This window comes from Chaetomium tenue, assembly GCF_020726465.1.
Source record: "Chaetomium tenue strain MPI-SDFR-AT-0079 chromosome Unknown F5144scaffold_1, whole genome shotgun sequence".
In the NCBI taxonomy this organism is placed as follows: Eukaryota; Fungi; Ascomycota; class Sordariomycetes; order Sordariales; family Chaetomiaceae; genus Chaetomium; species Chaetomium tenue.
In genome coordinates this window covers 2,560,245-2,575,313 of record NW_027117329.1, presented here as the reverse complement: position 1 = coordinate 2,575,313, position 15,069 = coordinate 2,560,245, and the positions used below count along the sequence as shown (strand labels likewise).

The following is a 15,069-nucleotide window of genomic DNA, read 5'->3' as shown; positions in this document are numbered from 1 at the left end:
TGTGTCAATCAATGGTGGGTGTTTTGGAGCTCCAGCGGGTGGTGCAACCGCCAGTCAGTCCAGTCTAGCCCACTATCGACATTGAACCGTTGCACCTCGAACCACACACCACCAATTTTCCTTACCGACACTCCCGCGCTACCGACCGACGATTGAGAAACCCAACGACTTACTCCGCGAGAAACACCGTCCGAACATCGAAGCCACAACCCGAACCCGGAGTTCCGGGCAGTGAATGGCCGCCATGGCCGCACAAGGCGGCGACCAGGCTCCTCGCCTGCCCATGCCGTCACGCAACCCGTTACCGCTGTCGGCGTCGCAGGAGGCACAAGTCCGGGATATATTCTACGACCGCGTACGAAAGATGTGCGCCCCCGAGATCAAGGGTATGCCGCACCTGCACTCACTCCGCTTCCCTTCCTCCCACAACCCCTCCCTCCTCCATTCCCCAGACCACCACCCACACAAGCCACCACCACCACCTCCTCCTCCAACCCCCCACTAACCACCCCCCAGCCTTCGCCGAATGCGCCATGAACCACACCCTCACCGCGGGCTTCGCCTGCCGCGACACGCACCGCGTCATGAACGGCTGCATGAAGGCGCACGCCACGCAGGAGGTGCACGACGCCGCCCGCGAGGAATGGTTCTCGCAGCGCCTGCAGCGGGCCCGCGAGCGCGAGCGCAAGGCCCGTCGCAAGGCCGAGCAGGAGGCCTTTTTGCGCGAGTGGTGGGGGTTGCCGGAGAAGGATCGCGAGCTGGCGAGGAAGGAGATGGAGAAGTTGGGAAGGGGGGAGAGGGTGGGGGGGTTTGCGGCGGCGGCGGCGAGGAGGGGGGGGAGGGAGGCGGAGGGGGGTACTGGTGGGGGTGGGGGTGGTGGTGGTGGTGATAAAGAGGGGGGGAGGTGATATTTAATTATTTTGGGTAGCGGGACGAGTGGATGGGATGGCCTGGCGGAAGACCTGGTGAAAGAGGCTGTGGAAAACATACCCGCGGTGGATGGTCCGGTACGGCAGGGTTTGGTACCATTGGGTCCATATGATTGACTAGGAAGGATTTAAGAATCGAAAGGGGACGGACTGGCCCCTGAAGCGGTCACACGCGACTCTGTACATATATGTATGAAACGAAACAAGTTGAAAGAGCCGGGCTTGGTATTCAGGTCGCCGGTTATGAAAGACGAAAATCTCCAAACAATATCTCTACAACTTCGCCTCCGCCCCCGTGATCTGCGTCTCAACCCCTTCGACCACCGCCTCGGCAACCCCCCACGACAATTCATAACCTCTTCCTCCCAGCCCATACGCATGCATCACAAACCCAGCACCAGGCACGACCTCCCCCTCGATCCTTGGCCCGCCGTTCCTCGTCGGCCGCCTCCCGACAATATCCCTCACCACCGTCAGCTCCTTCTTTCCCCCCAGAATCTTGGGATACGTCTCCACAAACTTCCTCAACAACTCCGCCCTCACCTCGGCCGAGGGCTTCGTATCCCAGTTATTTAACTCCTTCGTCCCGCCAATAATAGTCCCACCCTCAAATCCCCTCGGGACACAGAACGTCCACGTCCCATCCACGTTCTGCCTCGTCACCGTCGTATCACAGTCCTCCGCCACCAGGCACGTTTGGCCGCGGGTGATGGTCATCTCAGGATCAGGGACAAGCCCCGTTCCAGACGCATTCACCACCGCCGCCACCACCGGCACCTCCTTTTCCCCATCACCACCACCAACCGCCAACCCCAACTCCGCCGCCGACAGCGCAAACACCTCCTCAGGTCTCCTCAACTCACGCCTCACCACCCGCCCCCCACGATTCACAAACCGCCGCAACAAAAACGCGCAATACACCATCGGATTAACACACCACGTATCATACTCACAGCCCCAAGTCACACGGTTATCCGAACCGGGAAACTCCCCCCGCTCCAACAACCGAAACCCCGGCAAATCCAACGCGTTGGGGTTGGCGGGCGTCGACAGGGTCTCGGTCTGCGCGGGGCCCGGCTGCTCCATGTACTCGATGCCCTTGCAGAAGGTGATGCCGGCGGTGTGCGGGTGGGTCTGGAAGAGCCGCTGCATGTGCGTGTAGGTGGTGCGCGAGAGGGCGTGTTCGCGGATGAGGTGCGTGGGGAGGGTGCGGTGCGGGGGGACCCAGCGGTTGTCTTTTTTGTTTTGTTTTTTGGGGTTAGTGGGTTTGTTGGTTTGGGGGGTTGGTTCATGGGTGGGAGGTTTGAAGGGGGAGGGGGAGGCGTACGGGCTCCGCCCCAAGGGGAGGTGTAGTTGATTTTGGCCACAGGGTCTATCGTCTCGAAGGGCTCGGGGAAGTCCCGGGCGACGATGGTGACGGCATGGCCGGCTTGTCGGAGGAGGAGGGCGCTGCTGAGGCCGATGACGCCGGCTCTGACGTATGGTGTTAGTTTTGTTGTGGTTCTTGAGGTAGGGGGTGAGAGATTCAGGGGTTGGTCTCAGGAAGGTCAACTCACCCGACGACGACGACGTGTTGCGGCATGATGTAAGCGTTCGTATTATCCAGTTGTTGATGTTTCACGAAGATGTAAGTAGCATGAGGATGAGACAAAAACCTCGAGTCACGCTTGACGGGTATGTGAGATAATATATAGACAAAAGTATAGTGGTTGCAAGTAGGAGACGAGGCTGCGTCGTGAGAGCCTCCCCGTATGCCTCGTATTTTAACTTCTTGGTTAGTGCCAAACAGTCATATCTAGGCTGAAGCTAGTGTCTGCAATACCACCTAACTGAGATGGAAAGGAGCGGCATCGTCTCATGCTCCGACTCCGGCCCGAGGAGCTCGGATTCGGCTCCGCACCACCGGGTGGGTCTCTATCCATCCCCGGCTTACATCGGTGCATCCGGTTTCCGCCGGAAGTGCGACGGATCCGATGCGTTCGTTGTGTCCGGCTCAGCTCCGTCGGTCCCGGGCTGCGGAAGCATGGTTACTCCCCTGATTTTGCAAGAATAAACGGCAACGTTACGCCTCACTCCAAGGAGGGCATTCACGGTCACTTTTTGCCCATAACCGGAACGGGATGCTCGTCTGCGTTTCCTGCGACTTACACGTACATCCATCTATGACCGATGATGTGCACCAGCTACGGTGCGGCAGCAGGAATAGCACTGCTCCGTTTCTCTCGTGGCATGTCGGTCTTCCCGAGACACTCACCAATAATAGCAGAAACAATAAGCTAGATTATTCACCGACTCGAATGAACGCCACCCGAAAGTATTTGTTTGCTCGTGATGTAGAATTCTCGTCTCATACACGACATGCTTAGGGCGGGTGGATCGGAAATAGAACAGCTTCTCCCGCCCTTCGTGGCAGCCACAAACGAAAAGTGAAGCCCACAACGCGACGCCGTCATAGTATTTTTGGCTCTCATTTGGCCCTTGACGAGTCAAAAGTTAAGCAACAACTAGCCGGTGAGTAAGCGCCTCCCGCCTTGGCCAACGGCGACGCCATCTCGAGGCCATTGGGTGGACGGGTAGGAAGGGTATTCGTTCTTGGAATTGACCATGCCGTCAACTTCCCTTGGCTCTTTTCCTTGGCCTTGGCCGGTTGCTGCGGTTGCTGCAAGGTACCAGTACTAGCCTTTGCGGCGCCCCTTTTGAGAGTTGGCGTTCCTTGATGAATGGTCGAGGCTGAGAAATAGCGGTAGGTTCGGGTATGAGCGTCAGTAACTATGCCGCAAGGTAGGACATGGTGTTGTAACACAACAGGCACCTGCACTCCAGATCTCCCGCATGGAAGACGGGAGGTATTCTTGATATTGGGCATGCTACAGCAGCCGGGTTTGCCAGCTCCCGAAGCGAGAGCATGACTCCCATTCGTTTAAGCCAGAAAGTATAACGAGCGTCACACCCTTTAGAATTAGATGGGACGGCCCGACGTTGCAGCGGTTTGTTCATCGACTCAGAAGTGGTCAAGATGATTTTCGTCGAGAGACAAATCACCTCGGGGGAATGTAACCCCATCGACCCTCCACCGAGGACCTCATCGATTCGACCCTCAGCTACGCCCGAGCTACCACACCGTCTGGCGACCCCGGATATCAACGCGGGGTCAAGACTTTATCCTGGACCGGTCGAACAAATAGGAAAGGGGATGAAGATATCACCTTGTAGATCTTGTCCCAAGCAGCCATAGCTGCAGAAGGTCAAGTGCTTCATGAAACTACCTGATTTGGGGGTTCGCGATACGCTCACGACGCTAGATGCGCCGAGTGGAAAGAAAAAAGAAGGCAAAATATGAAAAGCGCGATTTGATCAGCCAGCCAGCCTCTCGCATGGCTTCTGTGAGCGCGGGATCTGATCGAGCAGCCCTATCAGATTGACTTGACCGCCTGTAACAGTAACAATCGTGGAAGAACCTCGGTGGCGCCGCTGGCCCAGCCTTGCCTCGATTTGCTGCAGTCGCAATTGCTGCAATCGTTGCTTCCTCTGCGAAGCTCGAAAGGGAACAAGAGGCAGGAAGCGACGAAGAGTTGGCGGCGTCAATCTGCAAGGTGATTCGGGCATTGATTGGCGGATTTGGACAGGGGATGGCACCAGGGAATCTATTTTGAGCGCCTAATTCGTCCCCCTCCCGCGACTCTCAACCATCCAACCCCATCCAACCCCGGCCCTCACCCAGTCACAGCGGGACGAGGTCGCTGCTCCCGGCCGCGTTGGGCATGCCCGGCGCTTAAGACTACCGAATCTCACTGCAGTCGGAAAGGCGACCTCCCATAGCGCACTGCATGAGGAAAAAGGACGGGCCACGATAGGTCAGCTTGGTTCCTTCCTCCCCGCTGCCTGCCCGCCCAGAAGTGCAGGAACTGCCCTGAATTTACTGAGAAGCGCACACGCACACACTAAAGGCTCACCCACACACCCACACACACACACCGCACCCTTCCCATGTACTTCGTACCTATCCCATGCTCCCGCTACCACACCCGCAGATGGAATACACGCGGGACATGGACAGGGGGGCCGGGGTCCAAGTGCGATTGCGGGTGCGGGTGCTTGTACTCCTTGCTCGCTCAGACTCCGGGACGGATTGGAACTGGAAGATGGCGGGTTGAATAAAACGGATTGGCTCCCATACTTGCCCGGTTCCGTGGCTTTGGTTCTATCCTTTCGTATCATCACCAAATTGTTGTTGGCGTCGACGAGGTGGAACACTGACAATCCCCCGTCAACGCTCCTCGTTTATTGTATTATTGATTGGGTCATGATGTTTCGATAGCAGACGCAGACACCGTTGGCCTTTTGTGATCGACCTGCCTTTGCCGTTGGCGCGCAGTTGGACAAGCAGAAGCGAGGGAAGACAACAGCAGAGCCACACCATTGGGCTTTAAAGAGAGCAGAGCTCTGGTCGACGACATGTCGTCCCCACACCAACACCCACCCCCAGCCGGAGGGTTCTCCCTCTTCCCGAACCCGAACAACGCTCCGCGACCGCCATCGAGATCACAGAGCAGACCTCGAGCAGCCTCGCCCCAGGAAGGGCGGTCTGGCTCGATCGAGATGACACCTCCCCGTACCGGACGGAGGAATTCATCTGCCAGGGAGGGCAGGCAGAGGGTCCCGTCTAACAACCCGTGGCAGCACGCGCTCGATGCCACAAGACAGCCGACATATGGGGAGACCGCGGCAGGCCCGTCGACAGCACCGTTCGTTGTTGAGGATCCCGTTGTTGAGACCACATATTCCCAACCCGTGACGGATGCGCCCCAGCGATGCGAGACAGCCTTCTCCGAGGCCCAGACGCTCGTCCGCAGTTCCAGCCAGAGATCGCGGAGCTCCATCGCCAAACCCCCAATAGCCTACACGACGGCCGGCCCGTCCTCGTCGTCACAGCCAGGGCAACCCGGCGAACCAGCCCCCATCCGGTCCATGTTCCCCCGATACAACCCCGATATATCGCTGGACCAGCAGAACTACTACCCGACCCAAGCAAGCCCGACGCACATCCCCCAACACGCCATCAGCAGGCCCCTCTACTCCCCGCCGAGCATTGCCCCGGCCACCGAAGCGTCGTCCAGCGTGCCAGCAGCCACGTACCAAGCGGGCCCTCCCCGCGCAGCCCCCTCTACCTCCAGCTGGCACCCCACCATGGGACAGCGACACCACGAGCCTGCCGTGATGCCGCCCGTCAACACCACCGAAGAGCTCCGCGGGCTGTGGAAGGTGACGAACGGGTGGAAGGCTACCTCGTTTGACGGCCGCAGCTACTGCCTCAAGATGGCCGCCTCTCCGGACCTACCCCCATCATACACCCTCTCCTCCTCCACCAACCAGCCCTTCTACTGCCTCCGCGTCGACCCGACCTCCTCCTCGGCCCTCGTCACGCTCTCCCGCTACGACCCCAACAAGCCCTTCAAGCCCGCCTCCTCCTCCTCCACCGCCACCACCATGGCCATCAGCCCCAACAGCGGCACCTCCTCCCCCTCCCCGCGCGCATCCTCCTCCAGCCGCCAATCCAACCACCCCCTCCCCACCACCACCGCGCACACCCCCGCCACCACCGCCTCCAAGCACCAAAAAAACTGGCAAGAAGTCCTCTCCACCCACCTCTCCCCAACCAACGCCGCCGGCGAACCCCTCCCCACCACCACCCCATCCTCCGACCCTTCCTCCGACCCCGACGCCGACTCCGGCCTAGTCGCGCACCTCTGGCCGGCCGCCGCCGCGCGCCTCGTCGCCGACCGCGCCAACGACCTCACCACCGTCGCGCTCGCCCAACAGGAATCCGCGCGCCTGGTGTGGGACGCCGACAGCGGCAGCCACTTCCTGGCGCACCCGGCGCTGGCCATGCCCTTCCGCGTCGCCGTCGCCCGCCACCCGGCCTACGCCCGCGTCGAGTACACCCTCGAGCACCTCGAGTCGCCCGTGCCGCTGGCAAGGTTGGTCAGGGATGGGACCGGGGCCGGGTGGGTGCAGGTGGATACGGGGATTGCGGGGAAGATTGAGGCGGTGTATTTGGTGGATGTGGTGGTGGCGGCGTTGGTGATTGTGGCGCATTTGGATGGCGGGTTGAATGGGGGTGGGGGCGGGGAGGTGTTTGAGCCGCCGCCGGTGGTGTTTGGGGGACCGAATGGGAGTGTGTATGCGGCGAGTGGGGTGGTGGTTGGGGTTGGGGCCGGCGAGGGGGGCAGGAGTAGTAGCTGGAGTGAGAGGTTGGGGGCGGCGAGCCGCGCGAGTAAGCGCGAGGAGAAGGAGCGCAAGAAGTTACGGGAGAAGCAGAAGAAGAAGAGGAAGAAGGGGAAGAAGGGGCCGATGGAGCAGTTTGAGATGGACTTGGAGAGCCAGAGTAGTGATCTGGGTAAGGGGGGCGAGAAGGATAAGGTGCCGGGTGTGTTGCGGGCGTTGGTCGGGCTCATCACTGTCACCTTCAAGTGCTTGGTGTGGTGTGCCACGGTGGCGTTCAAGACACTGGTGGCTATCTTGTCGGTGCTGACTAGGTGTTGCGGTTTGGGGAAGCTTTAGTTGGGTTGGTTACTTACATAGCTGCCGTGGGCGCTGGTGATGGGCGGGGAACGATGTGGACGACAGGAATGACGGAGGAGCAGTGTCTTTTTTTGGGTTGGGATATTTTATTTTCTCGTTGGATACCTCTACATGGTCATGATAATTCTGGCGTTGGGTATTGCATAATACCCCGAAGGGCGAGGCCAGACTCTCGCCCCGGAGGAAATTTGGTATGACATCTGTAAGAAAAACAAAGGCAGAAAAAGTGCCGGTCTCCTGTCCGCTACCTTTTTCTCTCTCGTACTTTGATCTTCCGCCCGCTCTTCGTGATCCCGCCCGAAGTCGCCGTCTTTGCCATCTTGGCCTTTTGCACTTCCAGCTCGTACTCGGCGTCTTTCAGGGTCTTTAATTTTTGCTTGGCGGCCTTTAGCCTCCGCCCCAGCTTTTCCAGGTTCTGTGCTTTCTTGTCCGCCGCTGCCGCCTTCTGGTCGTCTTCCTCATCGAGATCCCGCATCGCTTCGTCTTCGTCCTCTGCTCGTTCCAGCGCCTGCTCTCTCTCCTCGGCCCCGTCAAAAAAGACAATCTTTTTCGGTTTCCGTGGCGCCGATGTCGACGGGCCCATATCGTCGTCACTGTCGTCGTCGTCGTCGTCCAACTCTGCCCCTCCCGCTTGAATGAAGCGCTCCTCCAGCTCGCGCACTTCCCGGGCCGCCACGTTCCGCATCGTCCGGACGTAGCCCAGATCCTGGGTCTTGAGCAGGCGGACGGTATCGACATCCATGGCCTTGTTGCCGCGGTCGCCGTCGACGTTGCCGGTGAAGGCCTTGCCCCGGGTGATGGAGGCGCCGGGGCCCTTGCGCGACATCATGCCGAAGTAGAACTCATCCTCGTTGCGGTCGGCCGCCTTTTGTCGCAGCGATTTGAGGACCGCCTTCTTCTTGTTGTAGTCCTTCGCCCGCTTCTGGTAGTCCTTCTTCTTCTCGAGCAGGCCGAGTCGTTCGCGCTCGAGGGGCTGCGCCCGCTCGCGGTGGGAGCGCCGCTGGACGCTGTTGTGGGTTAGCCATGTCGCCGCGGTGGTTTGGATTTGGCCGGGCTTTACCTGTTGCGTAGGGACGACATCGTGAGACAATGAGTCGATTTGCAATGTACAAATTCGGCTGCCTTTGCTGCTTCGTGGTGTTGCTGGTTCCAAATTTTTGAGCCTTCTGCGGTTGCGATAAGCGATAAGGATCGCCGTTGGAGTGCTGGGCGGCTTGGAGCTCCAGCGTCTCGCTGTCCCGACAAGGATCCCTCTTGAGGCTCAGGCCTTGGCGATCACTATTCCCCACCTACCAAGTTCTGGGCCCTGAACATGAACATCGAAGAAGCATTGCAACGGAACTTGACCTTGTTAATGCGGATCGCTTCAAGCACACCCTTTTATCAGCAACTGGACTCAATTCTGAGACGGCAGACAATCCCCAGGAAAACTCGATGACAATATCCAATACCTCTTCTGTGTGGAAGGTATCTTGCAGAGGCTCGGCAGAGGAGGGAGATAATAATGCTCGAGCATTCCGATGGCCAAGATCACGAACATTCGAACCCCTGCATTCCAATATTCATTTGCATTTTTCGGGAACGTTAGCTCAAAGCAGCGCTGGCAGCCGAATTTACTGGCGTCATCACCTCTGTTTCTCCTGAACGTCTCAAACAGGCGAGATTGGGGGCCCGTATTTTACTGCACAGCCCTCCGGAGAATAACCCAGTGATCGACGAGTGCCAACGGGAAGCTGCTGGGAACATCAGGGGAACCACCCCTTTGGGCACTGCCAAAACATCCCCTGAAGCATGTTGTTGGTTGCCAAACCGGTTTGTTGCCCCCGAGTCCTTGCACAGCTGTACCACGTATGCATCTGTGAACGCTTCCACAAAGTAATGAGCCATTCAAGTTCGAGTCTGTTCCCGCCTTGGAATTCCTTCCTTCCTCCTTTTTTAAGCCTATTTTACACCTTCTATGCCGTCGAGTTCTCGACAGCTAGAACTCGACAATTGCACATCCTTCCTCGTCCCCGAATGGGTAATATTTTATCGAACACCTGGGAACCGTGGCCAACATGACTGTCCGGAGGTTCACACGTCTAGCCATAGTGGCGGCCGTTTTTCTCATCACCTACCTGTTACTAAACCAGACCGATCTGGTGTACATTTACCAAGGCCAGGAATGGCGAGCATGGAAATACATACCGAGCAGCTTCGACTGGCGGAACCGACCTCACACGCACCCGGTCGACGAGGCTACAATGGTCCGGCTGCCAGAGGGAGAGCCTCGCCGACTACCTCGGATTCAGCACCAGTTTTCAAAGGATGAACTGAGCATGTCTCATAACGAGACCCAGAGGGCGCGCCGAGAAGCCGTCAAGAACGCTGCCAAGAGGTCGTGGAGGACTTACCGCGATTACGCCTGGGGCCGTGATGAGGTTGCTCCTCAGAGCCTAGTCGGGCATGACACCTTTGCCGGGTGGGGGGCGACGTTGGTGGACTCGTTGGATACGCTCTGGATTATGGGCATGAAGAAGGACTTTGGAGACGCCGTCAGGCACATCGCCACCATCGACTGGAACAACGCAACATCCTGGCACTGCAGTCTCTTCGAGACCAACATCAGGTACCTGGGCGGTCTGCTCTCGGCTTATGATCTAAGCCAGGAGAAGGTCCTCCTCAACAAGGCCATCGAGCTGGGGGATATGCTCCACGCCGCGTTCGACACGCCCAACCACATGCCCGCCAACAGTTTCCACTTCCAAACAGCGAAGGAGGGCAAGCTGGTAGCTAGCAAGCACGAAGCCACCGCGGCGGTTGGATCCCTATCGTTAGAGTTTACTCGGCTCTCTCAACTTACCGGTGACTTCAAATACTACCACGCCATCGATGGTATCAAGAAGGAGCTCGAGAGGACACAGGACACGACCAGCCTCCCCGGCATGTGGCCCATCTTCGTCGACCTCCAAAACAACTTCTTCACCCCGGGAACCTCCTTCTCCCTCGGCAACTCCGCCGACTCAGCCTACGAATACCTCTCTAAAATGCACGCCCTCCTCGGCGGCCTCGACCCCACCTACGAGAAAATGCACACCAAAGCCATGGCCACCGCCGCCAAGCACATCCTCTTCCGCCCCATGGTCCCCGACGACGCCCCGGACGTCCTCTTCCCCGGCACGGTGCTCTCCAACGGGCGCATCATCGAGCTGTCACCCGAGATCCAGCACCTGGCCTGCTTCGCCGGCGGTATGTTCGCCCTCGGCGGCCGGCTCTTCGGAGACGAATCCCACGTCGCCATCGGCGACCGCCTCGCGCGCGGCTGCGCCTGGGCCTACTCGGCCTTCCCCACGGGCGTCATGCCCGAGTCCGCCGAGCTAATCCCCTGCCAATCCCCCACCTCCGACAACGACAAAACCACCAACCCCAACCCCAACGACGACAAACCGAAACACAGCCCCCAAGACAACCTCGCCCCCTGCCCCTGGAACGAAGCCCACTGGCTTGCCACCACCGGCGACCGCGCCCAAAGCCAACAACTGCCCCCCGGGTTCGCCGGGATAGGCGACTCCCAGTACCTGCTGCGGCCGGAGGCGATCGAGAGCGTGTTTGTGCTGTACCGCATAACCGGCCGGCCTGACCTGCTGGACGTGGCGTGGCGGATGTTTGAGTCGATCCGTGCGGCGACACAGACGCGGCTTGCGCACTCGGCGATTAGCGATGTGCGTGTGACGGCAAGGGAAGGGGAAGGGGCGGGGGAGGGGGCGGTGTTGGATTCGATGGAGGTGAGTTTTTGTTGTTTGGTTGCTTACTACGCTATGCTATGGGGCGTGTTTGACTGACTTGAATTTAGAGCTTCTGGATCGCTGAGACGCTCAAGTACTTCTACCTCATCTTCTCAGAGCCGGAGCTCATCAGTTTGGACGACTATGTGTTTAATACGGAAGCGCACCCGTTCAGGTTGCCGAAGCCGAAAGCGGAGGAGCTCAAGTAACGGGAAAGCTGGCGCTAGGTGGGATCTGGGACACGGATAGACGGTAAATGGGGCGCTTTTGGGACTTTGAATGTTATTATTCCGCTGAGCCGCGGGCCACCAGAAAGGTGTACCCGGCAGACAATTCCTATACCTTTGAATCACACGCCGTTTATATCCTGCCTTTTATTTCCTTTTTATGACCCCAAAGCCTACCTACTCCTCACCCTCTTCCCCATCCTCCCCTTCCACCTCCTCACCCTGCCTAAACACCACCCTCTCACACAACTGCAAGCACTTCCTCACCGGCAACCCAATCACATTATCCACGCTCCCCTCCACCTTATCCACCAACACCATCCCGCCCACCCCCTGCAGGGCATACCCCCCAGCCTTATCCGCCCCCTCCCTCGTGCGCACATAGCTCTCAATGACATCATCCGGCAAGCCATCATCAGCCCCCGCAAAGAACACATTCGTCACCTCCACATGCGACGCAATCTCATAACCCGGGTGCGTGGCATCCGCCTTCGGCGCCAACACACACACGGCCGTCAGGACGCGGTGGCGGACGGAGTCGCGCAGGTGGGTGAGCATGCGCACGTGGTCGGCCTCGGAGCGCGGCTTCTCGAGGATCTGCCCGGCGCGCGTCGCGATCACCGTGTCGGCCGCGATCACCACCGCGGGCTCCTCCAGGACGCGGGGGTCGGGAACCGGGTTGGGCACGTCTTGCTTTTGCTTGTGCTCGGTGGCTTCTTGTTGGCGGGTCAGGGCGGTTTGGTACACGGCCAGGCACTTGCGGCGCGCGGTGGCGGCGACGTATTCTTCGGGGGTGTGCGTCTTTTTGTCGAGGTCTTCGGGCTCGGTGGAGGGGATGACTTCGAGATTGGTGAGGCCGATCTGTGTGTGTGGGCGGGGGGGTTAGTTGAGTTGAGATGATGGGAGGGGGGAGGGGCAGGGCGGTGAATAGAAGATACTGACTTGGGCGAGGAGGGCTTTGCGCCGTGGTGAGGCACTGGCGAGAATCACGCGCTTGGAACGGAGGTGTGTGAGGATGGGTAGCTCAAGAGGGAAGGGTCCCTTCTTGATCGGGGCACTTTGGCGGAGAGGGATGCCATGGGCACGGGCAGCCGTGATGTAATCCGGCGGGGGGTCGGAAGGGTTGGACAGGTCCATGGCGTTGTGTTTGATTGATCTGGAAGTCGAGCGAGTATAAAAGGTGGCTGCTTTTTGAAACTGCTTCATTAGGCAGTGACGGTGAAATCGAGAAAAGGTAGGGTGGTATAGCACTTGTACCTCCATGGAGGTGGGGGGTGGGGAGCTGGGAGCTCGGGTGCTTGGCAAGGCACAGGCCGTTAGACCCCACCTTCCCGAAGTTGATGACGCACTGCGTCATGTTCGGGATCTGTGAGGCATGGACATGAGCACTTCATTTGATACGGCAGTTTAGCCCGGACTCGAGGAGCCTTTGCTATAGAACATATTTACATATTTACACACATAATACAACATTTTCGGGTTACTCGTACTTATTTACTAACGAGAGCATGAAGTCTCTCAGCCTCGCTGGGGACATGTCCAACCGCTTCAGCTTCTTGATCTCCTGGTAGGTGGCGTCGGGTTTGGCAAGGCTGGTCGCGTTGACACCCACTGTCTTGGTTTCCACATCCCGTGGGCCCACGCCAATTATCAGCCCGTACCCCTTGATCTTGGCCTCGCGCACCTTCAGCTCCACGCCGCGGTTGCTATCATCGATGTCGACGGCAAGCCCGGTCGGCGACGCCGCCTCTGTCGTCGAGGCCGAGGGCGAAACCCCAAGTAGAATGTCTCGTGTTTGCCGCGCCCAGTTCGTTACAGCCTCCGTGTTGTTGACCGTGACGACGATGGCTTGACGCGGGTTAAGCCAAAATGGCCACTTGCCCTTATAGTGCTCAATCAGCAGCGCCATGAGCCGCTCTGCCGAGCCAAGCACGGCCCGGTGGATGAGGACGGGCTGGACAGGCCCGTATTCGGCCAGCAGTTCCGCATCCGTTGTGGTCGCGCCCCGTTTCTCAAATTCCGGAGCCGGTGCCGTGTATTCCAGGTTGAATCGCTTGGGGAGCTGGAAGTCAAGTTGGATAGTGGCCGTTTGATGCTCCTTTCCGTCCGAATCCTTGAGGATGATGTCGATTTTAGGCCCGTAGAACGCACCGTCGCCCGGATTGATAGTGTATTGGAGCCTACTTCCGACGAGAGCCGCCCTCAACGCCCCCTCCGCCTGTGTCCAATCCTCCTCAGACCCGATATACTGCTCCGGCCGGGTTGAAAGGACCAACCGGTATGGCCCGAGTCCGAGGACGCTGTACGTGAGGCGGACGAAATCAAGCGTTTTCGCAATTTCGTCCCGAATCTGCGACGGCCTGCAAAAGATGTGCCCGTCGTCCTGGTGAAATCTGCGCACCCGTGTCAAGCCGCTCAATGCCCCCGAGATTTCGTTCCGGTGTAACGGGCTAAAGTCGGCGTAGCGGATCGGAAGGTCGCGGTAGCTTCGGGTCTGTGATGCGAAGATCAGGCAGTGGCCTGGGCAGTTCATGGGCTTGAGGCCGTATTCGGCTTCCTCGCCGCCCGCGGTGACTTCAGCACGGGATGGCGAGGTGCTCGTCACGGTGTACATGTCGTCGGAGTAGTTCTCGAGGTGGCCCGACTTGGCCCAAAGCGATTTCTTGTAGATGGTCGGCGTGATGACTTCTTGGAAGCCATAGCGGACGTATTGCTGGCGAAGGAAGTCGATGAGGCGGTTGAAGATGCGCGCTCCATTGGGAAGGAGGATGGGTGAGCCGGGACTGTAGACGGAGGTCATGAACAGCTCCTGCCGCAACCCGATCTGCCGATGATCGGGTGGGGGGCGTTTTGCGGCCGAGGCATTGGCGCTATCGCAAGACGAACATAGGCGGTACTGAAGTCGGGACGGCTGTCCTGTCCTCGATATCCTCGATATCCTTAATTGCCTGGTCAGGAGCTGTGAAGCCCGCCCTGGTGCCCGCAGGAACGGCATCCTACCGACTTGCCGTAACGGTCTGAGGGTGTCGTTGTCTGACGCCGCTAAAGCACCTGCGGACCTGCTTCCAGGAAACTTTTTCCACCCCAATTCGATTGATCCAATGCAATGCAACAAGCGAGACAAGCTCAAACTGTGCCCCATTCTCCCGAGGCTAGACTTGTCGGGTTACCCCTGCTAGTGCAAGGGGGTCCTGTGCCCCGCCCATGCCTGGTGGCAGCCAGCCAAGCCGTCCAGCTGATCGGGATCATACTCACACGGTCTTCTGCACCGGGATTGGGTGTCCCTCCACAGTGAAACAAATAAATAGCAGCCGCTGATCACCCACCTTGTCCACCCCCTCGGCACTCAACCGCAACCCAACGTCAACGAACTGTCCTGCATAAAAACATGTCTATCTTTGACGCTCGAGCAAACAATACCCCCTGTCAATATTGTGAATATCCCTCTGCTGCCTACAGTGACTCATTCGATAAGTTTACAAGGGACTTGAAAGACGAAACGAGGCAGCGAGGGACCAAGAAAACCCCACTTTTACACCACGCTGGGCCTATAAGACGGCGCTGCTG

General features: G+C 58.8%; 6 protein-coding genes across 6 annotated transcripts; 3 read left to right on the top strand and 3 right to left on the bottom strand.

Annotated features, from left to right (window-relative positions):
- Window positions 1-69: 69 nt before the first annotated feature.
- Window positions 70-908, top strand: F5144DRAFT_625164 (cytochrome c oxidase biogenesis protein Cmc1 like-domain-containing protein; the record flags this gene model as incomplete). Its single annotated transcript, XM_066792216.1, has 2 exons — window positions 70-386; window positions 517-908. Exons 1-2 carry the CDS (start codon window positions 236-238, stop codon window positions 906-908), a joined length of 543 nt encoding a protein of 180 aa, XP_066648378.1. The 5' UTR covers window positions 70-235.
- Window positions 909-1,185: 277 nt separating this feature from the next.
- Window positions 1,186-2,797, bottom strand: F5144DRAFT_555221 (uncharacterized protein). The gene is made up of 3 exons (XM_066787889.1): window positions 2,486-2,797; window positions 2,257-2,402; window positions 1,186-2,164 (listed from the first exon to the last, which is right to left on the bottom strand). The coding sequence occupies exons 1-3, from the start codon at window positions 2,509-2,511 to the stop codon at window positions 1,203-1,205; spliced, it is 1,134 nt and encodes a 377-aa protein (XP_066648377.1). The 5' UTR covers window positions 2,512-2,797; the 3' UTR covers window positions 1,186-1,202.
- A 2,587-nt stretch (window positions 2,798-5,384) lies between these two features.
- F5144DRAFT_479341 (uncharacterized protein) lies at window positions 5,385-7,465 on the top strand (the record flags this gene model as incomplete). Its single annotated transcript, XM_066785158.1, has 2 exons — window positions 5,385-7,356; window positions 7,434-7,465. The coding sequence occupies 2 exons, from the start codon at window positions 5,385-5,387 to the stop codon at window positions 7,463-7,465; spliced, it is 2,004 nt and encodes a 667-aa protein (XP_066648376.1).
- Window positions 7,466-7,622: 157 nt separating this feature from the next.
- On the bottom strand, window positions 7,623-8,768 carry F5144DRAFT_33435 (small-subunit processome). The gene is made up of 2 exons (XM_066784154.1): window positions 8,572-8,768; window positions 7,623-8,518 (listed from the first exon to the last, which is right to left on the bottom strand). Exons 1-2 carry the CDS (start codon window positions 8,589-8,591, stop codon window positions 7,756-7,758), a joined length of 783 nt encoding a protein of 260 aa, XP_066648375.1. The 5' UTR covers window positions 8,592-8,768; the 3' UTR covers window positions 7,623-7,755.
- Window positions 8,769-9,322: 554 nt separating this feature from the next.
- Window positions 9,323-11,582, top strand: F5144DRAFT_33473 (glycoside hydrolase). The gene is made up of 3 exons (XM_066784159.1): window position 9,323; window positions 9,404-11,275; window positions 11,344-11,582. Exons 2-3 carry the CDS (start codon window positions 9,569-9,571, stop codon window positions 11,482-11,484), a joined length of 1,848 nt encoding a protein of 615 aa, XP_066648374.1. The 5' UTR covers window position 9,323; window positions 9,404-9,568; the 3' UTR covers window positions 11,485-11,582.
- A 97-nt stretch (window positions 11,583-11,679) lies between these two features.
- On the bottom strand, window positions 11,680-14,302 carry F5144DRAFT_479463 (uncharacterized protein; the record flags this gene model as incomplete). Its single annotated transcript, XM_066785166.1, has 3 exons — window positions 11,680-12,363; window positions 12,445-12,658; window positions 12,993-14,302. 3 exons carry the CDS (start codon window positions 14,300-14,302, stop codon window positions 11,680-11,682), a joined length of 2,208 nt encoding a protein of 735 aa, XP_066648373.1.
- Window positions 14,303-15,069: the final 767 nt, after the last annotated feature.